The sequence below is a fragment of the Xenopus tropicalis genome, chromosome 5, assembly GCF_000004195.4.
Source record: "Xenopus tropicalis strain Nigerian chromosome 5, UCB_Xtro_10.0, whole genome shotgun sequence".
Lineage (NCBI taxonomy): Eukaryota > Metazoa > Chordata > Amphibia > Anura > Pipidae > Xenopus > Xenopus tropicalis.
In genome coordinates, this window is record NC_030681.2 from 127083621 (window position 1) to 127111243 (window position 27623).

The 27623-nt window shown below is 41.0% G+C and overlaps 1 protein-coding gene across 4 annotated transcripts; it reads left to right on the forward strand.

Moving 5' to 3' along the window:
- The first annotated feature begins 133 nt into the window (after positions 1–133).
- Positions 134–27435, forward strand: yeats2 (YEATS domain containing 2). 4 transcript variants are annotated; one of them, XM_012970025.3, is made up of 29 exons: positions 134–330; positions 879–989; positions 2685–2782; positions 4270–4362; positions 4846–5073; positions 5714–5814; positions 6474–6635; positions 6879–6990; positions 7937–7981; positions 9242–9392; positions 11858–12070; positions 12395–12498; positions 12695–12802; positions 12990–13145; positions 13778–14036; positions 14380–14541; positions 14724–14833; positions 14927–15076; positions 15921–16088; positions 20339–20525; positions 20881–20989; positions 21494–21541; positions 22452–22525; positions 23619–23698; positions 24207–24408; positions 24570–24793; positions 25391–25465; positions 26807–26880; positions 26994–27435. In XM_012970025.3, the coding sequence occupies exons 2-29, from the start codon at positions 890–892 to the stop codon at positions 27115–27117; spliced, it is 3717 nt and encodes a 1238-aa protein (XP_012825479.1). In that variant the 5' UTR covers positions 134–330; positions 879–889; the 3' UTR covers positions 27118–27435.
- The last annotated feature ends 188 nt before the right edge of the window (positions 27436–27623 follow it).

Below are 27623 nucleotides of genomic sequence, written 5' to 3' on the forward strand. Positions count from 1 at the left end.
ACCCCCGCGAAACTGCCTTTCTTTCTTACAAAACTAAGGGGCCCCTGACTATCCCAGCATGTACTGGGGCATAGTACGAAGCGCATAGGCTTACGCCATATAGATTCTACGCCATTGCTGGCCCCGCCCCCACACAGGCGGCTACGTGCTGCGTCATTGCGCTCTACACTTGCAGCCGGGACGCCGCTATCTCGCGAGATGAGACTGGTGACGTGAGGACTGGAGGGCCGGCAGGAGCCGTACTGTGGGGCATTTAAACAGCGGATCCGGGGCTGCGAGTTCTTTAAAGAAAACGGGGACTGTCCCGCCAAAAGCGGGAGTTGTTGGGCGGTGTGTATTTGAGGTGCGCCTTTACACGTACAGGGACAGCCCTGGTGCTTTGTACAAATGAAAGCAGCAGTAACTTAAATAAATGATTCTTTTCTCTGAAGTGTTCGCAGCCTGATCATCCCTGGCACTGGGGGTGCATTCAATAAACAGACCTGCAGCTGTGGGATGGGATCAGTGCCAGTAGCCTGTAATGCAGACACATGAATCCCCTGAGTGCTATAGTATCTGTACATAGCAACCATAGCAAGGGATGTGCAACCTGAGGTGCTTGCTGAACTATAACTCCCACATGCTGCTGCCACCTCGGAGGGTGAATGTGCGCATCCCTGTTAACAATTTACTCTCCAGGCTTTGTACAGTCAGTCTGTATGGGACATTTTAGACTTGCTGTGTGGCAGTTGCTACGGCACAGAACTGGAATTCAGAATCTTCTCATTGCTGACCTACTAAGGGTTATATGAAACTGTATTCACAGTGCAATGTTAACTATACAATCAGTATATGATGAACTAATAGGCTATTATGTTAAATATTATATTATATTTTAGTTGTGTGAAGTATGTCTGGAATAAAGCGATCGTCCGAAGATAAAGATCCTGACTATGAAGACATTTCCGTTGTGCATCAGAATAAGCGGCATAAGGCTGCTGAAACTACTGGTACGTTTCCTTTGGCATCTTTTCCTCTATGTCTTCATCTGCGGCTTAATATATATATACCATGCATGCCCCATAAGCAAGCAAAACTATAACTCCCAGAATCCTGCCTGCAGTGTTGAGACATGTGACTCGTGGGTTGCAGGTTGCACTTTCCTGCTGTATCCTTTACATGTGTTGCACACCATTGCCTGAATGCTGCTGGCAGAAAATGGAAATGTTCTTCAACTATAAAACATTTTCTGACTTGGAAGAGGTTTTTTATGCTTTAGTACGAGGCTTTGCATCTTGGCAGTGTCAGGATACACTGAACACCATGGCATGGTCTGCCTGTTTGGAGAATGAGGATATATTGTTTTGTGGGTGACGAGTATAAACTTACAACCTGAATATATATTCAATCTAGGCCCATTATAAAAGGGACAAGTGGTACTGAATTAGAATTCCACTGGTTAGTAATCTGGATAAAAGCTTTTGCTTTGTTTTATTAAAGAGCATCCCAGTCTGTGCCCTGGCCTGCAATCACACAGTGACATATAAATTGAGATTAACACCCTCTCTCACTTGATAGAAACATATATACACGTTGGCGCACTTTGCAGGGGCCCCTAAACATCACCACCATATAACTTTCCCTGGATCCTCATGCTGTCCACTTCCAGCCCGCGTACTACCCCTCCATCAAGTACCAGTGAATAAAAAGTTTTCTGTATTACTTGTTTAAAGCTGCATATAATACACACAACAGTCAAAAAAACTTGCTTGAGCTTACAATGTTATAATTATTGTTACTTTTTATTTCTTATCTTTATATTCATATCCTGTCCTATTCATATTCATGTCTCCCATTCAGACCACAGCCTGGTTGCTAAGGTAAACAAGACCCTAGCAACCAGAGAGCTGCTGAAATTTCAAACTGGAGAGCTGCTAAAGAGAAAGCTAAATAACTGAAAAACCACAAAACATGAAAACCAGTTGCAAATTGTCAAAGAATTTCAATGTCTATGCCATACTAAAAGTTCATTTGAAGATGAACAACCCCTTTAAGTTAACACTGCTCCCCCACACCCTTCTATGACCCTGAGTGAAGTCAAGGACTGGGTATCTGCCTGACACTGTGCACACAAAGCAGATTTGTGCCTGTGGGGAAAACCCTATGTGTGCCCTAAGCTTAAGTACTAGGATTAGGAAACAGGTCAGAAATGTTAGTATGTCATAGTCTAAACATTTTCATAATTTTCATGAGTGCAAACATAGGGATGTTAAAGTTCTGAGGATTGAGTGGGTAACTGTGTAAAAACAATATTTGGATATAGCATGATGAAAAAATGGGATGCAAATTGATTGTTTGATCTTTAACATAATCCAGTTTTATTGACTGTAATTTTTCTAATGCTTTGTTGATACAAAAGCTAATATTGAAATTTACTATGTTAGATATCTTCTTGGTCTGTGTTCTATGATCTTTTATCAGATCTTATTGAGCAAGGATCCCCAAACACTGCCTTGTGAGCAATATGTTGTTCTCTACCCCCTTTGTTGTTGCTGTTGCTAGTAGGAATTCCTTTGTGTTGCAATCACTACACACCTTGTTTTTGCCTTAACCTGTTACCCTTTAATATGGTGCACTAGATTTAATTCTGATCCAGCCATAGGTATTAAACTATCACTTTTTTTTTTCTCTCTTTGGTAATTTAGCTCGGGATGCTACCATCTTGAAGATAGAATCCATTATTAAAGAACAGTTCGTTACAGAGCTAAAGAATAAAGAACATGAGGTTGAAGTTATCGACCAGGTAGGATATAATATGGAAGGCACATTTTGTCTTATAATCAGGGATGTGGAACTATGGCACGCAAGCTTGGATAATCAAAGGTTGCTGCATTTTGTGTTGTATACTGTAGTTCTCTCATTGACAAAAAAAGCAGTGGCTTGATTACTAATAGCCAAATCTATTGTACCCAAACTCCCAGCATCAGCGTGAAGACACACAGCTACTTGTCACGGCTACAAAAATATACAATGCTGATAATTTACTGATAATTGTCTCTACGTGTGTTTTAGCAGAAGCAGTTCTCAGTATTTTCTATGAAGGGGTATTTTTTGCTGTTTAGTAGCCATGACAAGCAGCTGCTACTAAGTAGCTCCATGTGTCTTTGCCCTCAGTGTTCAGTGTGAGGCTGTTAGGAGATGCATTTAAACACATCAGCTGGCGGGAATCCAGTATGACTTTCATTTTTTTGCATTTTTATATTCCAGTTAAGTTAGATACTGGATGTAGTGACCATGTATAAATATCGCAGGTTGTAGCACTTAAAAAAGGCAGTCCTTTATTTTTTAAACACAGTATTGCTAAATGACAACACTTTATGTGGCCACTTTAAGATGCCAAGAGCACAGATCCCTTGGAAGCCCTGCTGTTATACTGTGACCAAAGAAATTATAATAAAATATGCTGTGTAGGTTACGAAAGGGCAGTCAGGGAGGTTAATTCTATATTGGCTGGTTCTTTCCTGACAGTTTGCATCCATAAACCCATTCGGGTCCTGTACAAAACTCTAGCTTCGTGATCCCCAACCAGTGGCTTGTGAGCAACATGTTGCTTCCCAACCCATTGGATATTGCTCCCAGTGGCCTCAAAGCAGGTGCTTATTTTTGAATTCCTGACTTGGAGACAAGTTTAAGTTGCCTAAAACCCAGGTGTTGTGCCATACTGAGCCTCCCATAGGCTGCCAATCCATATAAAGCAAATAGTTAATAACATCTCTTATTTGGCACCCCCTGAACATTTTTCATGTTTGTGTTGCTCCCCAACTCTTTTTACATTTGAAAGTGGCTCATGGTAAAAAAAAGGTTGGGGTCCCCTGGTCTAGCTACAGGACTAGAGGCACTCCTTTACTCATCATTGTGACACACAATTGGAAATGAGCACTTTGAATCAACAGAAATGCCTAATTATTATTATTTGCTGCATTGTTGACATAGTGAGAACCCACTGTGTGCATAGGAGGCCGCATCCTCCATTGGATTAACAGCAGAGTGTATATAGTTCTGCTATAAAAAGTCTCCACTACTTCTCTAGTTGTGGAGAAGTCTTTTCACAATTGATTGGAGTACCATGTGGCCACAGACTTTTTACTGCACTTAACCCCAGTGATAGCAGGTGGACCTACTTAAATATGGCTGTGTAATTGTCATATTAATGCCTATAACTTGTAAGTTTAGCCTTAAATAAGAAAGTTACTGCTCAATTTTTTATTAATGTGTGACATTCTTCTTCAGAGACTGAATGAGGCCAGGCGAATGATGGATAAACTACGAGCATGTATAGTGGCTAATTACTATGCTTCTGCAGCACTTAACAAAAACCAGGAGGTAAGTCTTTTGCTTAACTGTGGAATTTGAGTGGCTTCAGCAAATTATTTCCCTCATCTCTTAATAGTCTGATGTGTGTGTATATATGTATGTATATATATATATATATATATATATATATATATATATATATAAATAGACCACACTTAAACCCAAATTGGCGCCAACGTGCAGCTGATGACGTCACACAATGTAATTGCCTGTCATTACCCACCAACCTTAATGACAGGCAATTACATTGTGTGACGTCATCAGCTGCACTTTGGCGCCAATTTGGGTTTAAGTGTGGGTTTGCTGCTATGTTTGTTCCCCTTGAGAAAGGCTGTGGAGACAGCCGAAACGTTAGCCTGACACAATAAATGTTTCTGTACTTTTTTACTAAGACCTGTGAGTGCGGCATCTGTTCTATTTTTGTACCATACTGAATTGTATACTGCAAAAACAGGTTGTGTATTAATATATTTTTATTCTGCTTTTACTCAGGGACCCTCAAGTTATGATGCAACTGTTTTAAACCATCCTTCTATTAAGAAGTTTTTGGAATCCCCATCTCGAGCATCATCACCTGCAAATCAGCGCTCAGAAACTCCATCCGTGGCCAATTCAGAAACAGATTCTGTTTATACCCATAATGAGGATAAAGATGGCAGCCTTGATGCAAAAGGGCCAGCAGCAAACAAGGCACTTCGACCCGAAGGGAATACCGTCAAGGTACCAGTCATAAAATCCTTATACTCTCTACATGGCTTTACCAGTACAGGTATGGGACCTGTTATCCAGAATGCTTGCGACCTTGGGCTTTCTGGAAAAAGGATTTTTCCGTAATTTGGATCTCCATGCCTTAAGTCTACTAAAAAAAATCATTTTAACATTAATTAAGCCCAGTAGGGTTGTTTTCCCACAATATATTTATTAATTATGTCTTAGTTTGGAATAAGTACAAGAGATTTTATTATTACAGAGGAAAAGGAAATCATTTAAAAAATTTTAAATTATATGATTGAAATTGAGTCTATGGGAGATAAACTGTAAACTGTAACACTGGTGAGAATAACAGGTATCGGCCCAAGTCACACCCTATCAATGTCATTGTTAAGTAACCTGTGTTGATAAGAAATGGTTTGATCTCTTAATAATATTTGGGATGCATGGGCTAAAATTCCAGGACTGAAAAAATTCATTTTATGCCATTGCTAGAGAGATTTTGTATAGAATCTACAGAAGTTAATTAATACATGGGCACTGAACATTGAATCTTTAGCCAAAGCAATACCTTATGGGTTGTTTGAGAAAATAATTTAATATCTCCCAGCTAAAGTTATGATGTTTTTTTTTTTTAATTTTTATGAAGGATCCATCTATAAATGAAAACACAGAACGGCAGGTTTCAAGAACTGAAGACGGCCCTCGGCGATTTGTGAAAAAGACCATTGTGGTTGGCAATGTTTCAAAGTTAGTGATTGATACTGTGTGTTATCTGTAACATGACAGATGTTCTTAATGGGACAAGAAACAGTAAAATGTTGCTGAATTGTGCCTAGTTCATCACAGTAGCTTTGCTAATATAATTGTGCTGTTCCTGCAGTTATATCTGTATATTTTCATTGCTGGCTGTTTTTGATTGGGCACAATTCAGATGTCCATACCTTTTGATTCCCTCTAGGCCACACTTCCTTTATGGCATAACTCTGGGAAATTACAGGGAAGTTGTTTGCAACAGTTTCTGGTAGCAAGGCAAAATACTGAGGAGAATCAAACCCAAATTTTAGCAACAGGACTTTCTAACTGCACAACCTTATGCCCCCAAACTCTTGTGGTCCATATTTTGTTACAGTAACCCCACCAAACTGCACTAACCATAAGTACTTTACCAGAAAACACAGAATTGCAGCACTTGGGATGGTGGCTGCCATTTATGGCCACATTCCTTCCTGTTACTAGCTGTCTATTGGTGTTAGAAAATCAGAAGCATGTACATTGAAAGCCAGGGAAAGGAGGGGACATAGACAGACATAGTGGCTGCAATCCCCACTGTGAAACTTTGCATTTCTTAGTCAGGTACAGTTAGTTCTTCTTTAACAATAAAGTTTATGTTTTATGTTTCTTTAAAGGTATATTCCACCTGATAAGAGAGAAGAAAATGACCAGTCAACCCATAAATGGATGGTATATGTAAGAGGCTCTAGAAAAGAACCAAGCATTGATCATTTTGTAAAGAAGGTCTGGTTCTTTCTGCACCCAAGCTACAAACCAAATGACCTTGTGGAAGTCAGGTATATAACTTTAGATTAATAATGCCTATGAGTTTAAATAGATGCCTGCATGTGTTTGTTTGTTTTTTTAGAGCATTTGTGCTGTGCTGCTATGCATTTGAAATTTGCTGTGGGCATAAAATTGTATTTAATTCATTTTAAGATTTGACAACAGTGCTGCTTTAGCATTCAAACAAACATTTTATTCATATCTTGGATAATGGCTGTAACTTGCACTGACTTTAGAAAGCTGCTTTGTTTCAGTGAGCCTCCATTCCACTTAACCCGAAGAGGCTGGGGAGAATTCCCTGTAAGGGTGCAGATTCATTTCAAGGACAGCCAGAACAAGAGGATCGATATAATCCATAACTTAAAGGTACATTTAAACATCACTGCTTATACACGCTTGTACTGCAGAATGCAGTAATACCCTCACTTTACTTGATAGGTTGGTTAGTTCTCGGGGACTATTATTCCTACAGGAGCTTTTGTCTTTTTGAAGTCCGAGTTTAAATTCTCTTACTCAGCTTGTGAATGGCTTTTCTCCCCTAATCAACTTTGGCAACTTTGTTTTATATAGTTTCGTTATTAGACTGCTATGTTTATTTAGGCATCTTTTTTTATATGTTATGGGGCGTAAACATTGAAAACAAGCATTATCAGTAATGTTACTCATAGCAAACAATTAACAATTAGATTTAAATGGTTAGAAAACAAAAGCAAAGATTTGATTGTTGACTATGGGCAACATCACTGTTGATGTTTGTCTCCAGTAACATAGTAAGTTAGGTTGAAAAAAGACACACGTCCATCAAGTTCAACCTTAATGCCTATATATAACCTGCCTAACTGCTAGTTGATCCAGAGGAAGGCAAAAAATCCCATCTGAAGCCTCTCTAATTTGACACCAAAGGGGGGAAAAATTCCTTCCTGACTCCAAGATGGCAATCGGACCAGTCCCTGGATCCAGTGTTAATAAATACATCTCTAAGATTGATTATGTAAAAATACATTACACATTTTCTTTGCCTAATGTTGCCTTGTACAGGAGAATGTATATGTCTCTGTACATGGTCTAAACATGCAAAGAAATAAATATTTGCAGCACCCAATGATATCAGCCCATTTTCGCAATAGCGGCGTAACTTGGTCGCTTTGGGCCCCCCTGCAGAAAAATATAGACCTGTATCAGTCTATTACTTTACCCTCTTTTATTTCATGTATGTTTGTGTTTAAATGCATTTAGGTACACAAATTAAATTAATTGATACTGTTGCTGGAAGGAAAGGTTAGAATATTAATTTTTTGCATTTATGCTGCAGTTGGATCGAACGTACACCGGTCTGCAGACTCTGGGTGCCGAAACGGTATGTTTATTTGTTGAATTGTATATTTTCTTGTTGTTCAGTAAGGTTCAAAGGGCCAGTTACAAGTGGTGCACACCAAACAATGTGGTATTGTTTCCATACTTTACACTATAACACTATATATATATATATATATATATATATATATATATATATATATATATATATATATATATACAGGGTGGGCCATTTATATGGATACACCTTAACATAATGGGAATGGATATAATACATTGGCTATGTTTTTAATACACAATTCTTTTGCTATATATGAACTAAATTTACCAAGCACCTGAGTAAGATATTGCAGTGGTTTGCTACCTTCATGAGAAAATGGATCTCTTTATACTCCATTTTATTGAATAAAATGTAAACATTTCAAGTCCTAGTGGCATTTTCAAAATTACATAATTTTTCCCCTAATTATGCTCACAACACAGAAGACGTTTTAGTAAATGTTGGCTTATTTGGAGACTCGTCCGCAGTTAGAATACCTAGCTCACTGGCTTATATTAAACATTTTAATGAGTCAGACACATCCTCTATAGCAGGGGTAGGGAACCTATGGCTCGGGAGCCAGATGTGGCTCTTTTGATGGCTGCATCTGGCTCTCTGCCAAATCATAAATAAAAAAAATAACGAGGGGCGTGGCCTGCGCGCGGCAGACCTTGCCCCGCAGCATCCGCGGCCAAACATATTGTATGGCTCTCACGGAATTACATTTTAAAATATGTGGTGTTTATGGCTCTCTCAGCCAAAAAGGTTCCCGACCCCTGCTCTATAGTTACCCCAAACAGCAGTAGCAATGTAGAAAGGCACTTACTGCATTATGATTAAGCTGGCCATACATGCACAGATTTTATTGTACGAAACCTCATTCTGTATTCGGTGTGTGTATGGCAGCTTGACCAGACAACTGATATCGCAACGGTGCGGGATATTGGTTGTCAAAATCTACGTTTAGGGCTAAATCGGCAGGTGGAGGTAGAATTCCTATTGTTTCTACCTCCATATCTGACTATTCAGCTCTGAACGTCAGTGGGGGAACCGAACATTCTTTTGAAAGATCGTAATTGCTACGTGTATGGCCACCTTTAGTCTTAGAGAATGCAGATGTGACAGAAAATTATTAGGCACAGATGTCTGTCTCGGTACAAGGCTGTTAAGCACAGTGTATAAGTTTATAATATAAACATAATATAAATATAAATTATAAGTCTATAATATAATGTATTTTGAGCACTGTTCCTGTGTTGCCAGGTTGTGGAAGTAGAAATCTACAGGCATTCTTTAGGCGAAGATTTCCTGGGCTCCCAGTCATCTAATGAATGCGCCCAATCAGAGGCATCCTTACTATCTCATGTAAAATCCTCCTCCCCTCACAAAGTAGCACATGAATCAGCAGATAAAGGTAACAGAGATATTGGATAACCTAGTGTGTGTATATGTGTGGATTTATTCTTGAGCACAGACCGTTTATGGGTTCTCTCAGAAACTAATACATGGATTTTTGCTCATGGGGTGTTCCAATGTTTGTGGTGGCACAGACACAGCTAATATACAATGTCCAGCTAAACAAGTCCTTTGCTGAGAAATAGAGTAAAAATGTAAAATAGTGCAGCGTTTTTCAACCGCTGTTCCGTGGCACACTAGTGTGCCGCGAGATGTTGCCTGGTGTGCCGTAGGCAGGGCCGCAATTTTTACTTTAAAAAAAAAATCCGGGCCCTGTCATTGGTTGCGCCCCGTGTGTACGGGTGACGTCAGTACGCACGGGACGCAACGTTATAAAAGGGCCTGTGTGCGGTCGCGTGTAGGCAGAAGTGCAGAGGCGGCGCGCGTGAGGGGAAGATGCTGCTGAAGCCGCCGAAGAGTAAAATGCTGCTGGGCACCAATGTATTAGGGGGGGCCACGGGGCACACTGACTTATGGGGGCACTGCTGCTGGGCACCAATGTACTAGGGGGGCACTGCTGCTGGGCACCAATGTACTAGGGGGGCACTGCTCTTGGCACCAATGTACTAGGGGGGCACTGCTGCTGGGCACCAGTGTACTAGGGGGGCACTGCTCTTGGCACCAATGTACTAGGGGGGCACTGCTGCTGGGCACCAATGTACTAGGGGGGCACTGCTCTTGGCACCAATGTACTAGGGGGGCACTGCTGCTGGGCACCAGTGTACTAGGGGGGCACTGCTCTTGGCACCAATGTACTAGGGGGGCACTGCTGCTGGCACCAATGTACTAGGGGGGCACTGCTCTTGGCACCAATGTACTAGGGGGGCACTGCTGCTGGGCACCAGTGTACTAGGGGGGCACTGCTGCTGGGCACAGAGTTAAATTTTTTAACATTTTCTAATGGTGTTGTGCTTCGTGATTTTTTTCATGAAACAAGTGTGCCTTTGCCCAAAAAAGGTTGAAAAACACTGAAATAGTGGTTTATACATAGAAGCATAAAGCCATCTGGTGGATGACTACGGTACTTTATGTGCACATAACACAGTCCTAGTATGTGCTTGTAAAATACAGATAGTTCATACATCATAGAAGAGTGCGTACGTGAGTATAGATCATAAAATAAATAAGACCAATTGTTCATAGTTCAAAATAGTCCGTATTGGCTACCCTACAAACAAAGGTCACACGAGGCTGAAAGCATTTCATTCATTAAAGGAAAAGTAACACTAAATTTTAGTAAAAAATCTATTCTATCCTGCACTAATAATTACCCTATCCTAAAAACCACTTATTATTTTTTAATAAAGCATTCAAAATACTAAGTGGTTTGCAGGATAGGGTAATTATTGGTGCAGGGAAGAATAGATTTTTAACTTAAATATTTTTAGTGTTACTTTTCCTTTAAAGACAAGCTAAAGATTTTGCTTATAATTGTTCAGTTTATGACATGCTAGGCATTTATTTAAAAGTGGAGCTTTCTCTTTAAACAAAACTTCTTGGAGCTCTTTGGGATTATTAGTTCCCAGAATTTCTTGTGTTTATTTGCATATGTATGAGCGGTCTCCTCAACCCTTTTGATTTATTTGTGTATCCACACTCCTGGTTCTACCTTAGTTGAACAGAAAACTCTGCACTACACAGATGAGCCCAAAGAAGAGTGAAACCAGTTTGTAGTTGGGAATCTGATCAGCTATTATCCTGGCTTCTGCTTTATACCCAGTGGGTGAGCTTTTAGCCTACAGGATAACGTTAATGGGATTTTCTTTGAGCTCTCTGGGATTAGTTCCCAAAATTCATTGCATTTATTATTTGTGTCTGTATGAGGCAGTCTCCTCATCCCTTATGATTTATTTAATAAAGCACACTCTGACTCTTAGAAGAACCTGACCGTGGCAGAGAAGGTAGGGTGAGAGCCCATGGGTACAGAGGAATCCAAACAAAGCAGGACTGATTAAACTTAAAGGACTCTATTGGACAGGACATACTTAAGTTGCAAGATAAGAATAAAAGAAAAACACGGGAAAGGCTTTACTGCATGGGCATTGTCTGTTTTTTAAATGGATAGAATATTGGAAGAGCAGCTTGCCAGGAGACCATTAGGTAATGATTGTCTAAGCCTATATGTGGGGCAGCTTTACTCATAGACACAAGATGGTGCTGTTGAGATTTAGGCAGTTTACTCTTATTCACGTTAAAAGGTTGGTATTGTTAATGTTTAGTAACATTTTTTTTTTTAGACTTGGAGACTAAAAGTGTATATAATGTCCATGTAGATCCTTTAGAAATGACTAAGGGGTAATTTTCACACCAGAGCTGCAACAGACAGGATTACCTTGCCTCGATGTATCTTTTTTACGTGTAAAAATGATACATTTTATTAAACATTATATACATACATAATTTTTTATCTTACACTGTTTTTAGAGCCTTCATATTATCCTCAGCCATCATCACTTGAGCGCACCCCGACCAAAGTGGCACAGAGATTGTCCTTTGGGATTCCTGGCAGTACTGCTTTCCAGCCCATCACTGCCAGCTGTAAGATTGTCCCACAGGGTCAGGCTGCCTCCTTAGCAGAGTCTCCTGGGAAGTCATTCCAGCCAATAACCATGAGCTGCAAGATTGTCTCAGGTACAGGTAATTTCATTGCCTTCCTTTTATAGACTGTTATTCATGTGTTGAAATTACCTATTTGCAGAGGAGATTTCAGTGGTTATTGCGCTGCCTTTTGTAAATTCTAGTGGTATTTTTTACATGTAGGTTATTACACAGCATGAGCACAAGTGTAACCCAGTAATCTAGAGCAGCCAGTCATTTCTTTCATTATTTTGACTGCTCGGAATGGTAGTTTACTGTACATCTCTTTTCTGCATGATAAAGGAGTATTGTTCCTTTACATTAATAATGGTGACCTTTTACATGAGAGAGAGTGTTTACTTGATAATTACTTGTACTCCACAGGAAGCCCCACAAGCAAACACTCCAGTACGTCTCAAGGTGCTTCTGGGACAAAGTCTCCTGTCCCAAAGCTCCATGGAACAAGTTTCACACCACAGAATATCAAGGTAAATGATCACTTATATGTATAGGCACTGCACCAAGGCCCGGTAGCTTTTCATTTAGAGTAAACCTCAAAATGAAATCATATATAGAAACAGGCCTTGTATGTAATCATATGATGATTTACCTTTTGCTGAACTACAGCTTCTATCCTTCCTAAGTTATTTAGTTAAGCCTCTCTTGTTTTGCTTACTCTTTTAGCAGGAGGATTCTATGTTTGCTGCCATGCCTCCTCTGTGTCCTATTGGTAGTCAACCAAAGGCACAGAGCCCAAAGACGGTCACAGGAGGACTTGGAGCTTTTACAAAGGTAATGGGGAAAATATACTAACCGGTGAGTATGTAAACTGCTGGTTGGATGTCATACACAGTGCCGGGGTTTCCCCGAAATCGTGGAAGTTTCCTCTCAAGGCGCCGCGTATGCCATCCAACCAGCGGTTTACGTACTCGCCGGTGGGATGGTATTTCGGGGAGATCATTAATATCGTTTTTTTCAGGTGATTATAAAACAAGAGCCCACTGAACCAACACAGCAACTGCAAGAAGCCCCTTCCACGTCTCAGCCTCCACTTCAGCAGATTGTGACTGTGAAAGGCAATCACATGGTTGCAGTGTCCCCACAGAAGAATTTGGCCACCTCTGAAGGTTCAAAGGTAACCCAACCAAAATAGTGATTCTCTCTCTGAAAGGCTCCTTGTAGGTATATCAGGCATGAAAGCAGTAAATTAGAGATAAAGGTATTAGAGATAAAGGTATTAGAGTCTATATACCCTCAGAATAAAAGTAATATGACCTAGTTATAGCACAGTACCCCATAGCACAATTTAAAGTAGGATTGTGAAGACAATTTCTGGTAAAGTGAACCAGAATATTTTACTTATTTTTCACTGTGCTCTAAAATTAATGTGTGTTAAGAACCAACCTATATCCTCTTTAGACCTTATTAAAATTGTTGATTCTTGTTTATTATTGCCCCGCCCCTGGCAAGGTAGGAGTCAGTGGGTATCCAAAACCACCTCACCCTTGGGTAATTTGTAGAATTGTTCACTAGTAACCTATTTCACTACCAAAAAAATCATCAAGTATTGTTTTATTTTGGACTTGCACATAGGCTGCTTGTTTGGCAGGAGATGAAGGAGGCTGTGGCCCTTGTCATTTTGAGGTTTATAAATACCCTAGTGTTCTATAACCAAAATCCTATATTCGAAACCATAACACATTTTTACTGGCTATATCCAGTTCTTGGCTAAGACCCTAAGCCTTTGTTTGATCCTTTTCATTTTAGGTTGTTGGTATTCCAGTTGGAACTACAGTCCAGGCAGCCATTAAACCATCTGTGACCATTAGCGGCGGGCAAATTCTAGTGGCTAAATCCAGCTCCTCCATAGCCAAAGCAGTGGGATCCAAGCAGATAGTTGCACAAGGTGTGGCTAAAGCCGTTGTAAGCAGTGGAAGTGGGAATGTGGTAGCTCAATCTTCACAGAGCGTGTCAAAGGCACAGGTTACATCTGCTGTAGCTCAGAAGGCTGGATCCCAAGGATCAGGTATGAAACAATATTCAAACATGGAGTGGTACATGGCTGTATAAGTTAGCTGCAACACCTTAGTGCTACCCGATAGCATGCACAAAATCCAGGCACAGTGGCGTATGAAGCCTGTATGCTTAAGACCCCACTGTGTCTGCAGTTTTTCAATATCTTTTTGGATCAGGTAAGAAACTTTCCTACAAGCTTATGTTCTGTAGCCCACAACAGAATTTTTCGATTTTTCACTATTATTCACACCTGTTTCTTAACCATTACTCTGCCAAAATGATATTTCTCAGAACTAATTTCTATTGTGCAACACTGTGACATTTCTACTAACTCATTATTTATCTCTCTTTAGTGATGGCAACACTCCAACTCCCAGCTTCTAATATTCCAAATCTGGCCAATCTACCTCCTGGCACCAAACTGTACCTCACAACGAATAGCAAGAATCCATCAGGAAAAGGAAAACTGCTGCTTATTCCCCAAGGGGCCATTCTAAGGGCCGCAAACACTGCTAGTAAGTGGGTCTCTATAGTACTGGTACACAGCTTTGTTTTTTTCCTCCACACCATTGTTGTTATAAGAAAATTCCAATTTAATTCTCTTTACTGAGGCTTGTGTTGGTGCCAAGCCTTGGTTAGCAGTACTAATGTGTTTATGTATAGACATGATTTACTTATGGGTTTTTTTTCCTGCCAGGTCTGCAGTCTGGAGCATCCTCAAGTGGTGGATCCAGTACTGCAAGCACCACCAGTGGGTTACCCCAGCACCTAACGTATACCTCCTATATTCTCAAGCAAACTCCCCAGGTGAGAGAAGCAGGAACTGGTGTTTAATATTTAATATAGCAACAGTAATGCTGCTGCTTTCTCATATTTTCTATTTGTACTTTTTACTTTTAGGGGACATTTCTAGTTGGTCAGCAATCCCAGCAGGCATCTGGAAAGCAGGCTGCTGCAAATGTGATAGTTCAGGGGAATGTGGCCACGTCAGCTCAGGGCCACCAGACCTTGAAATTAACCACTGGACCGAAAGGCACTTTAGTTGCACAGGTAAATATTCATCCTCCCTTGATTCCTTCTACACCCACACTAAATGGGCAAAGCAACCAGTGCAGCTGTGGAGTATATGCTATATTGCTTCTTAAAAAGAACATGACTTGTCGCCCTCCCTCCACCCAATACATTTGAATTAATTACTGCACCTTTTTACATAAGCCCATATTAATGGGCTCATGTCAAACAGGGATGTATTTTTATCTTTAAATTATCTTATACCTTTGTAAGACTACATTAGCTACACCTCTTGGACCCTGTTCTATGTATGGCATGTAGCTGGGAAAAAGGTGGCACCCCTGTGTGGGGTAATGTATCCACAGAGGTGCGTTAGGGTGGGTAATGTTAATCAAACACAACAGTTGTCTTCAATCTCTCTCCATCCACCACACCTTATGGCCTGACATTTGTTATTAGCCCCTTGACTTTATACCAAACTTACCTGAAAACCATGAATACATGTTTCAATTTTCAGCTATGTTCCCAAGGTTGCACAATAAGTAAGTAGTCGGCTCAGTATTTCATTGAGTCCCTACAGGTGTTCTAGACCCATATTTTGGATGGGAGGCTGATCTTAGATGTTAGGGCATTTTTTGGCTAGGCATTTGAGTTGGCATGTGAAGGAGAAATTGAAAGCCCATAGGGCTAAAGTAGTGCCTGACAAAGGGAAGGGAGCTTTTGGGTTTAGATACAGATCTAAAGTTCTTGTGGTTTGGGATTATGATGTAGATGAAAGTAAGGGGTTAGGGAAGATGGCTTATTGCTGTTTGAGTGACATTATTAAATGAGTGTAGAAAAATACAGATTGCTATTGGTTTTATATTTTGTCTTTTCCTATTAGACCCACAGTGCATCAGCCGCAGTTGCAAAAATTTCAGACGGTGCAGTAACATCGGTACAATCTCAGACCCAGAAGCCTGGTACCACTTTGCTAAGAGTGGCAGGCGGAGTCATAACAGCCTCCAGTGCATCCTTACCCTCTGTTTCCACTAATGTTTCTACACAACAGGTACTGATAACAAGCTAAGGATTTGTCTGTCTATGACGTTACTGCCAAATGGGACACACTTTGATAGAAGTACCTCTCAAAGCATACAATGCGCCCCTGCTTTATGCAGTGTTTGCTTCTAATGGGATAGATCCACTTGAATATTATTCAATTGGCAGCGTAGTGTTTGATAATTTCTTTCTCTTTCATTTCAGGGGGACACCTGCACTGAAGGGTTAACGCCACCTTTCGAGAGGAAAGGACACTAAACGTACAAGAACTTGACAGCCCTCCCAGGGGGCCAGGCTGCCTCCCCCAACAGGCTCCACCTCCCTGTGGGGGCTGGAATTACCCAGTTCTTTGTGTTCTTTGGGAGGAAGACACAACTCCACTTAAGGGAGTTTTATTTTACTTTTATTTGGTTGTATTTTATTATGATTCAGCTCCCAAGCAGTTGTGGAGCACTGGAGAAGGGCAGGAGCTTTAGCTCAGTCTCTTCAGCTCCTGATCCTCCAGGTAACAAGGGGGGAGATTAGGGGGCCTCACACTAGCCCTCTGAAGGATCCCATACATGGACTAGGCCCCTGGATCTATTGCAGACCATCTGTAGCAGCCTGCAGCAATGGCCAGGAAGGTGGATGCATCGGCTCCGTGCCCCCACGCATGCATACACACTATGCCGAGCTGGCCAGCCAGCTCCTTACATTTCCCCAGCCAGAAGTCCCCTCAGGGAGCAGATCTGTTCCCTCCATGCTGCCTTCTTCAGAAATGGGCAGTGGATTGCCTTCCCTGCATTAGATCAACTGCTCTCAAGGGCTTATCTATTGCCAAAATCCAAAAAGTAGGAGAAAAAAGCTTCAGCAGATTTACTGCAAACCATTTATTGTGGGTAGTGGTAACACAACGTGTTTCGGGTCAATACCCTTTATCTCTATTGCCAGTGACTCTCCAAGCTTCACGACTGCCACAGATTCTCATTACAGACTCCTACAATACCTACTGGCTCCACTGAAGCTCAAGGTTCTTCTGCTCCCATTCCAGAACCCCCTTAGGCATGCGAGGTACATGGTGACTTGCCTCCTTACAGGGCCTCTCCAGGCTTCCAAATTCCCTGGATAAGCTGCTTGACCAACTAGCTTCTCAGCCTCCTATGGACATTTTGGGCAAGCACAAAGTCCTGAGCATCCTTATGCTTTTTGACTGATGAGGTGTCGGAACTCCTTGAAAAAGGGGCAACTTTTGGAGGGCTCATCCGACAAGGACACCCCTTAACAAGCCAATGAGTCATTTTCCACGTCTGCATTGATGGCCTAATGTGTCCCCTCTAAGCAGATCCTTTGAAGGTTCTTGAATGGGCTTTCCCCACGGAGGACATGGATCTGTGTTATAGGCGGTTATGCCTATGACTATGTACAAGATGGGTATGAAATGCAAGGCGCATAAGGAGTTTCTGCGACCACCTAAAGAGATTTCTGTCCTCTCCCCCTCCCATCAATCCCTTACGCAGAGAAGCATTCTGGAAGGCCATTTCTTCCCTGCAACAGGCAAAAGTCATTGTTCCCATGCCCGAGGACAAGGAACATCAGGGGTTCTATTCCATCCTCTTCTGGACAGAGGTGTCCGCCCCATTCTGGGTTTCAATCTGTGCATCAGACATTTTCACCTTTTGGTCACTGCAGCAATGGAACCCAGGGAGTTCCTTTCCTCCATCGATATCAAGGACACCTATCTACTTGTCCCCATCCACAAGGCCCACCATCTCTTTCTTTGATTTGCCATCCTAGCGAGGCACTTCCAGTTTGTGACCCTACTTTCGGCCTTGCAACAGCTCCCCAGGTCTTCACCAAGGTGCTGGCCCGGTCATGGCACTCCTTTATTTACAGGGAATTGACCTGCTCATCAAGGCGTCCTCCTTCCACCAGAACCTTTCTGATCTCAACCTGGTGAACCAGACCCTGCAATCCAATGGCTGGATCATCAACTTCAATAAGTCCTACCTGAAGCCAGCTCAGGCAATGACCTTTCTAGGTAACACCCAGCTCTGCTGTGCCTATTTTCTTTCGTACAGGGTCCAGGACCTTCTGGTCTGAACCTGATCCATATCCTCCTCACCATAGGTTTCCACCAGGAACAGTCCTAGGATCCATGGTGTCTGTGATGGACAGAGTCCCCTTCACCCTTTCACACTCATCCACTCCAATGGTCAATCCTCGACCAATGGGATCCCGAGGGTCCAAATCTGGACTCCCAGATTGCCCTCCTTTTCTCTCTATGAGGTACCTGTTGACCTGGTGATGCAACCAGATTGCTTTCTCAGGGAAAGCCATTCCACCGCACAACTGGATCATTTTTACAACAGATGCCAGTCTTTGGGGTTGGGGCATGGTTTGCCAGGAACGGATGACTCGGGGCATATGGCTACCCCAGGAATCTTTTCTTCCCATAAGTGTCGTAGAACTACAAGCCATTTGCCTGGGTTTCCTCACTGGACAGATCTTCTCAAGGGCAAACCCATTAGGATCGAAAACAGCAATGCCACTGCTGTGGCATATGTCAGTCATCAAGGGGGCACCCACAGGAAAGGAGCAATGCAGGAACCTCCCACATCATTATCTGGGCAGAGCAGAGTGTGCCCACAATCTCAGCAATCCACACCCCCAGCCTGACAATAGGACAGTAGACTTTCTCAGCAGAGAGACTCTCCATCCAGACTCTTGTCTTCCTCCACTCTGTATTTGTATTATCTGTACTTCAAGCGAGTCTTGTGCCTCAACAGCCTTTCTTGGTTCTTCCCTGTGGGAGCCTTCCCCACTTTCTGCCCCCTTGGGGCATTCCTTCTGATCTTCCACCTCACAAAGCTGGATGTACAAAACTGTTCAAGGCACATTCTTCACAGTCCTTGGCCCCCTGTTATAGTACCTCCAGTTCTGTTTCACTTATATCTTAATATCTTTTGTACGTCCTGGGTAGTTCCAGCCCCCACAGGGGGTGTTGGGAGAGGCAGCCTGGCCCTCTGGGAGGGCTGTAATGTTCTCGTACTTTTAATGTCCTTTCCTCCCAGAAGGTGGCATTAACCCTACAGTGTTTGTGCCCCCCTTTGAATGAAGAGAGAAAAGGATTTTACGGGTAAGACAAAAATCCCTCTATTCGATTAACCTTGCATTTCTGTTTCATCAGTTTATCATGTATATTGTCCTTCTCACTTTGCTGTCAAATATTTAGAATCCTCATGCTCTCCAAATATCTTGAGAAACCCTATAAACCACTGGTGCAGGACCCCGTATAACAGTGTTGCTATGTTAAAAGTTTCTGTAAGTGAAATATTGCACAGCAGAAAGAGATGAGGCTCAACAGCAATTAACAAGGCAATGGAACTAACACTGTTCCACTCATGTGCCATTGGTACACCATAATTTATTAGTACATGCAATACAAGAACATAGAAATGTGCTCTGCAAAATTACTTTCTACATACCTACTGGTCATCACAAGTTTGCTTTCTTTAAAGGGGCACTCCACCGAAACACAACTTAAGCTTTTTGGAATGTTAACATAATTTCAAGAAACTTTGCAGTATATACTTCAATTAAAAAAAATATGCAACCTTTTTATGATTATTGTAATAATATATTTTGAACAGTTACATAAGCCTGGTCCCCGGTTCCCCTGCTGATCTGACTACTTTGGGACTCAAAATGTAGCAGTAGTTTACTGTCATTAGCCTGCCTTCAGCCTGTATCCTTCAAATACCATAATTCCCTGCACACATGATGTCAATAAGAAAAGGAACTTTGCAGTGAAATGCATTGTGGGTTATGTAGTTCAGGCATTCTGTCTGTAAACTGTGGTTTACAGTTGTAACAATGTTTTAGTCCCTCCTCCCCTGCCAGTATTTAAATGATGCAGAAAGAAAAGAACTGTTTGCTGCTAGATTTCAGCATATAAAAATGGTACTTATTCATTCTTTTTAAAGTAACAGATTACGGTGATAGGTATATTAGGGGTTTCTGTGTTGTGTGGGGCTCTTTAACAAATTTTGGTTTGGAAGCCTGAGTTCCCCTTTAAGATACTTTTTATGTTTAAATTGGCACTTTTTTTAAATGCCGATTTTTATAACCACAGTTGTATTGCCGCTGCCCAGGTCACAGGGGAATGGAAGTGTAGTAATAAACATCTGACCTGTTTGGTGTGAAGAATTTCTTTACAAATTTGCTATTTAATCGCATGCATTTTTGACATTATTGGTTCAAATGTTTGCTCCTTTCCCACAGGCAGCAGACGTGTCCAGCACATCCACAACCCAAGTGAGCGCATCAAACAAGTCTATATCCCAGCAGGTTATGGCTAGGATTGCTCATGTCAAGTCACTGGGCACAGTGAAACCTGCCACTTCAGCTGCTGCGGTGTCTTCAACAAGAACAGCACCGACTCTAGCACAAAGCAGTGCTGCTTCAGCAGGTAGGTGTACTCTCTACAGCTCTGTACTGAATCTTCATTAGGCTTTTCAATCCCTGTTTGAATTAATTGCCCCCTAATAACGATATAGGTCTCACAGAGGTCTGAAATGCTTTTTCCTTCTGTACTTTTTTTTTATACGGTTTGAAAAGCAAAGGTGAATGATGAATGTCTACTGTCTTCACCTGCACAGAGCTCAACCAGCCATAATTGTCGTCTATGTGAACAGTTGCAATTCAGTTGTTTAGTCTTATGTCAATGCTAATTCTCTGCAGTTTGGGAAGTGAATATAGTTTTCTGTTCTCAAATGTCCCCAAAGCATCCAATAAAAAAAAATGCACACTTCTGTTTCTCTTAGTAAAAATGGAACCAGATATGACTTCAAATGCCAGCAGCACATCAGGGCCAGGTTCCAGCACACCAGTAAAGACTGAAGAGAGTGGAGAAAGTGACCCCAGTTCAGTGAGGTAAGTATTCCATCTTTACCTGTTAAAATATCCGCTTTAGGCTTTATGTGTGAAAAGGAGGAGCACAAACTGATGGCTCTTTGATAAGAGGAGACTAGGCCATGCTCCATAATTGGATGCTCCATAGCTCATGCAGTCTGTGGGAGTTACCTGACTGCTTTTCCTTGTGCTGGTCCTGTATTCACTTGTACACATTAATAGTGTTTGTACTAGTGTCTTTAAATATGAACACTGCACATTATATGTTACTAAACAGCCGGGGGCAGACAGGGTACATGCTTTGAGCCTGCTCTTGGTGTTTTAAGTTTGACTCAAGTTAAAAAGAATTAAGAGACTCAAAAGTCAAAAAGTTATTTCCCTCCATTATAGCTACATGCCAGATACTGTACACCTTATATACACTGAATGGGCTTTCCTGCCTTTTTCTCTAGATCCCCCACCTACAGATAGAATGAAATGATAATAATAATAATAATGCTCTGACCCCTATTCCTTCTCTTACAGGGTAGTTGGTCAGGTTGAGTGTGCAAGCCTCAGGGCACGACATAACTGGTGAGTATCCACCCTCTTATTTCTGGTATCTGTCATTAAAGGTGTTTGCTTATATGGGGCAGAAAAAGATTCACCACCATCCTTTTTTTAAAAACAGACTTTCCCCTAACCTTAGTAAGGGGGGTTGAACTGAATATATTTTTAACATTATCAAGGCTTTATAGCAGGCAGTTGCTTAGTTTCTCCAAAATGTTTTTTTTAGTATTACTGTACTGCTCACTTGCTACCACTGTGCTTGAAGAATTACTGGGGTAGAAACCCTCAGAGATAGACACTCTTTTGCATGAGTGGGTTAGAAACCCTAAGAGATGGACACTGTTGCATGAGTGGGGTAGAAACCCTCAGAGATGGACACCTGTTTGCATGAGTGGGGTAGAAACACTCAGAGATGGACACCCGTTTGCATGAGTGGGGTAGAAGACTTAGAGGTGGACACTGTTGCTTGAGTGGTAGTGACGCATAGTACATTACCATTAGGTTCTGTATACATGCATGTTTGTTCCTGTTTTGGTGAAGCAAACAGTACCTGTGCCGTATACATTCTAATGTTACAGGGCGTTGCTAACTGCATCAGATATATTCTTTGGCTATAAGTTCGACCATTAGAATCCAGGCACAGCCCTAAAGCCTTTTATTAGGTTCTGTGGTTTGAGATTTCAGTCCCTGAGATGGCTTTTGTAATTTGGACCTGTATATTTTGACACAAATGTGCTCTATTCTGGACCACTGATCACTGTACTCACAAGTGGGTTTAGTATTCAATATAAAACAAAAATTGTATATATATAATATTGGAAACATATGAAGGCATAGGATATTGCCTCAGGTAAGAAGCAAATCTTTTTCTATCATAAATCACTCAACCATATCATGGTATAGTATCTGACTTTATTTCCTGGCTTTATTGCAGGACCGAACATCTGCAGAACTTCAAGCAACTTTTAACTGCAATTGTGAAGAAGGTCCCTCTTCTAGCTGAGAAAAGTAAGAGAGAAATGCAGCCAAATACATGCTATCTGCTGCCTTGCTGAATTTGCTAGATGGGTTCTCCAAACAAACGAAAGTGGGAACTAGAATAATGCGCTTGTTGTGAGTCTGAATGCATAGAACTGCACAGGCTTGCTTCTAAATGTGACCAGCTTGCTTTTTGTTGGTCTGGTCATACCACAAAACCTTGTGTATCTCTTTAAAGGAAAAGTAAACCTTTAAAATAAGTGAATGTAAAATTAATAATATATAATTAATAACACTACCACCTACTAGTCAGTTTCCAACTAGTGATGAGGAAATTTTTCTGCCAGGCATGGATTCGCAATGAAATTCCACATTTTATCGAAGTTATCTAAGTTGCTTTTAAAAAACAAAAACAAAGTCACAGGGTAGGAGTGAGAAAAAACTTCCATTGACTTTAATGCATTTGGAGCAAGAAAAAAAAATTGTGCATAAAAAAAAACTTTTTTCACTGCTTCACTTATCATTATTTCCAACCATGAAGTTGTTACGGAAGCTGTCAAAAGAAAGAAAGTGGGGTGGTCTGATATTCCTTTGGTTAGGAAAAACATTAGAATCCTCAGAGAACGTTTCTCGCATCTTTTCTAACCAGAAGAACATTAGCAGCCCTCTTTCTTTCTCCTGACTATTTCCTCAACTGGATCATGGTCGGAAACTGACTAGCAGGTGGCACCATTGTATGAAAGCTAATTCAAATGAACAGAACACATTTCCCTTAATATCTTCAAATCTTGAAAAAACATAACAAATGTAAATTGCTAAATTGCTTAGAATAGCAGATAGAGGAATAGAGGAATTTTGCATTCACTTATTTTAAAGGTTTACTTATCTTTCAATTACACCACCCACAAAATAATCACTGCAAAAAAATACATAAATTCATATGTGCATGAGTGCAATACAATCAGCACAGCACATATTTATTTCCTTGTATAACATTATCTTCAAGCTTTCCAGATGGTATTGTGAAAAGCAAACACTGTAAATTAAATGTTTGTAACAAGATGCTCTGAAAAAGCAGGATTTTTTTGGTTTACGCAGATGATACCATTTTATTCTACTGTAGGCGAAGATGGTAACGCATTTTGTGCAACATCGGTTGAACAGTATTACAGCTGGAACATTGGAAAGAGAAGAGCTTCCGAGGTATTGCTTGCTTACCTGTTGGCAAAAACCCCAGTTTCTTATTGTGAGTCTGGCATCTTAGTTCCTGTGCATGCTGCCAGAGCTATAGGGCTGCTGGGAGGACAGCATTAAGATGGTATGGGACCTGCACTGGAAGGTCACCCTTTATGTTTCTGGGTCTAATGACTCTAAGACAGTGCTTTCAGCTTAAGTGAGCCAGAACTTTTTATTATTCTTGATACAGGTATGGGACCTGTTATCCAGAATGCTCAGGACCTGGGATTTTCCAGATTAGGGGACTTTCCATAATATGGCTACTTAAAAATCATGTAAACATTAAATAAACCCAATAGGATTGTTTTGCCTCTAATAAGGATTAATTATATCTTTGTATTAAATTCAAGGCACTGAATTATTTATTAAAAATAGTGTCTATGGACAAAGGCCTTCCCATAATTTGGAGCTTTCTGGATAATGAATCCCATACCTGTATTATATTAGCTCAACTGTGTTTATTTTGTTTTGTCAGTGGCAACGAGCAGTTACAATGAAAAAAATGCTGCAGGAGATCATCGAAAAGCAACCAAAGTTCAGTAATGTGGCGCCGCTCAAAACCAAACAGATCGTCCACTGGTGCCGCATACATGGATACACACCGCCTGATCCTGAGAGCCTGGGCAGTGATAAGGAATCCATTGAAGATGTGCTGGCTCGTATAGATAATGAGGCGGGTACGTTTATATGGGGTAATGAAATAGGTGACGTCCATTTTCCGTTGGATTCAGCCTCGTTTTTTACTCTTTCTCATCATTAAAAATATAAATATGCAAGAGTTCATTAAAATATATGTGAATTGTTACACATAAGCTAAAAAACTGGGGCCTTTTTATAGCTTTACAGACATCATTCTCTGCTCCTGACATTCTCTGCCAAAAAATGGAGGAACTAGAGAAAACGTTTAAAAAGGAAACAGAAGAGGATGTAGATGTGGATGTGCTGAGTGCCAATGAAGAACAGAGATTGCACATTAAGAAAGAGAGTGAGGCAGAGGAAGATGCAAAGCTGTACATGGTAACCAGTCCTGCTTGTGAGTTCATCAGAGATAAAGCACAGGAGGTAAGGCCTAATTCTGTGGGCTCTGCATCATGGTGTGCAGCATAAATCCTGTGTTTAGTGCCTGCTTCTCTATAGATAGATGCAGTGATGCCATTGTTGGCCTGCAGGAAAAACCTATAAATCTAGAGATGATCAGCCTATCTACGTGTACAGCATGGTCCTGTGTTGGGGTTCTTGGTTGTCTTGGATCAGTCCCTTCAACAGTTTAGGCTTGTCATTTGCTTATTTCTACTATTCAATACAAGGATGTCCAGCCTATGTCTCTTCAGTTGCCACTGCACTCTTAATCCAGAGAGCTGTAATTTGGCAGATTGAGCAATGTCCCTTCTTCTAAATTGTAGTCTGGCATGTTAAGTTGCTCTGTTTAATGTTTTTGCCCAGCCCCACTGCAAGAACTCCCCATTCAGATTTATATGGTGTATATTACACTGTTAGGCACCATTCCTTTTTTTGCTATTAAAGGAACCTTTCCATTTGTGATTGATACTGCAGAATATATGAACTTTGCACTTTTACTACATAGGTTGGCACATTGATGGCTTGGCCTTTATATAAGCAAGTAAAGTAATTTTTTTCCATGGCTTGGTCTGTTTATAGATTGGTGTTTCAGTACAACCAGTCGAAGTGCAAGACAATATTTATACATCTGCTGTCGAAGAAATGATTTTAAAGGTAAGTGTTGCATATATATATAGCACATGTATATAGAGCACTCACGGCATTATAGTGTAGAAAAAGTCAGTTTATTTAGTCATCGGAACGCGTAGATGGTATGCTGAAATAAATCACTGACTTGATTGACGCTATAGCTGTGAGTGCTTTCTACTGTTGAGTTTGATGCTTTATTTTTGTCAGCACCCAGCCGTTGCCCCGATATTGGTGAGTGCCGATTCTTTACAAGACTATATATATATATATATATATATATATATATATATATATTTATATATATATATATATATATATATATATATAATATGGCCAGTCCTACACTCACTTTTATCAGATTGATTACTGATACTGCTTCAATATACATTTAACAAATGATTGGGTTTTACCAGCAGCTTATTTGCTGTCAATGTTAAAACCCCCAAATTGTTGCCCCTTTATTGGCTCATTGGGATCACCTGACTGTAGCTTGAAAGGGTGGGAGTTACAACATTGTGCTGCCCTGCTCCTGTATAAACTATAGCAAAAGAAAGGGAAAGTTGTGCTCACCACTAAATTTCAAATCATTAGAAAAGATGTCCTCTGCACCCTCCCATAGGACATTAAAACATTCTGTGCATTAAGCTACGAAGCAATGCCCTCCCCTTTAAGCAAAGCAGGGATTGTTTGTCCATATATTGCAATATATTCAAGCTGGCCAACTACATCAAAGTCATCCCTGGTCTGGCCAGTCCTACGCTCACTTTCATCTGATTCGTTAAGAATTCTTCTGCTTCATTATACATTTAAGGTAGCAGGACATGTACAATATAATCATAGCCCTCACCTGCTTTCAAGATAGACCAGCACTTAGAAGATGATGAAAACATGTAAAACACAATGAAAACAAAGATTAGTTGTGATTTCCCAGCCATGATGGGGAGCAGGCAGAATAAGGCACACACAGGCAGCATAGGACAGGCAGAGTATGGCACACACAGGCAGCATAGGGCAGGCAGAGTACGACACACACACAGGCAGCATAGGGCAGACAGAGTATGGCACACACAGGCAGCATAGGACAGGCAGAGTATGGCACACACAGGCAGCATAGGGCAGGCAGAGTATGGCACACACAGGCAGGGTAGAGCAGGCACAGACACAGTAGGGCAGGAGACTGGGAAAACTGTCTGCCAGTTGAATACACCCCTGGTGGTTAAATCTAGACATCAGTCCATGTACAGTCCCACAGCCTGCAGTACATTGCATTGCATTCAAAATTCAATTGTTTTCCTTTTAAAGACAGTAGGTCTGTATCATTTCTCTTTCCAATAACCTATTCATGTTTCTATCTGGTTTCTTCAGGCTACAGAACAGTTTGTTAGTGACGTCCTTCGGGACGCTTTAGGAGTAGCCTATCAGATGACATCCCACAATAGGTAAGTCATCCTCTTACAAATATGTATGGAGTCACTTTTTTATTTTTCTATTATGGTCAGCTTAATCTTTCCCAGAGTTTTTACATCACATTTTATTTTGTCATCATTACCAGAGCGCCACAAGAGATCACAGTATCAAATATCCACCAAGCCATCTGTAATATTCCTATGTTTGACTTCCTCACTAACAAACACATGGCCTCATCAACTACGGAGGATGAGCAGTCCTTAAAATAAGGTGTGAAAGTGGCACAAGGAAAACTACTGACAGAGCCATCTGTTTGCCACCTAGTGGATGGAGGATTCCGAGGCTTGGACATTCTCACTGAGAAATGAAATGCAACGTCTTACAGCTAGAACCTACGCGAATTGTTTTCTTATGTAAATAATGTCGGTGTAACTGTGTGTGAGAGAACCTGTAACTATGTATTTGTTATGTGTACATGCAGATCTGTATTTATGTACATGAGTTTTTGTATTTCCCTGCATGCAATAATGCAAGGTGCAAGCTAGGCCAAAGTGAATAAAACACAAATCCCTCTAGTTAACCTACCAGCTGCAAATGTTTCATTCAATATGCAACTATTACTGTATGGTGTATATGTCACAAATACAGTTCTTCAGTTGTCTATTTGAATCTTCTTTATTCAGGAACATGGCAGGCACTTCAATTGATCACCCCAGATCAGCATAGTAAATGCATAAATAATTTATTTTAGCATTAGCCCACCCATAACATGTTG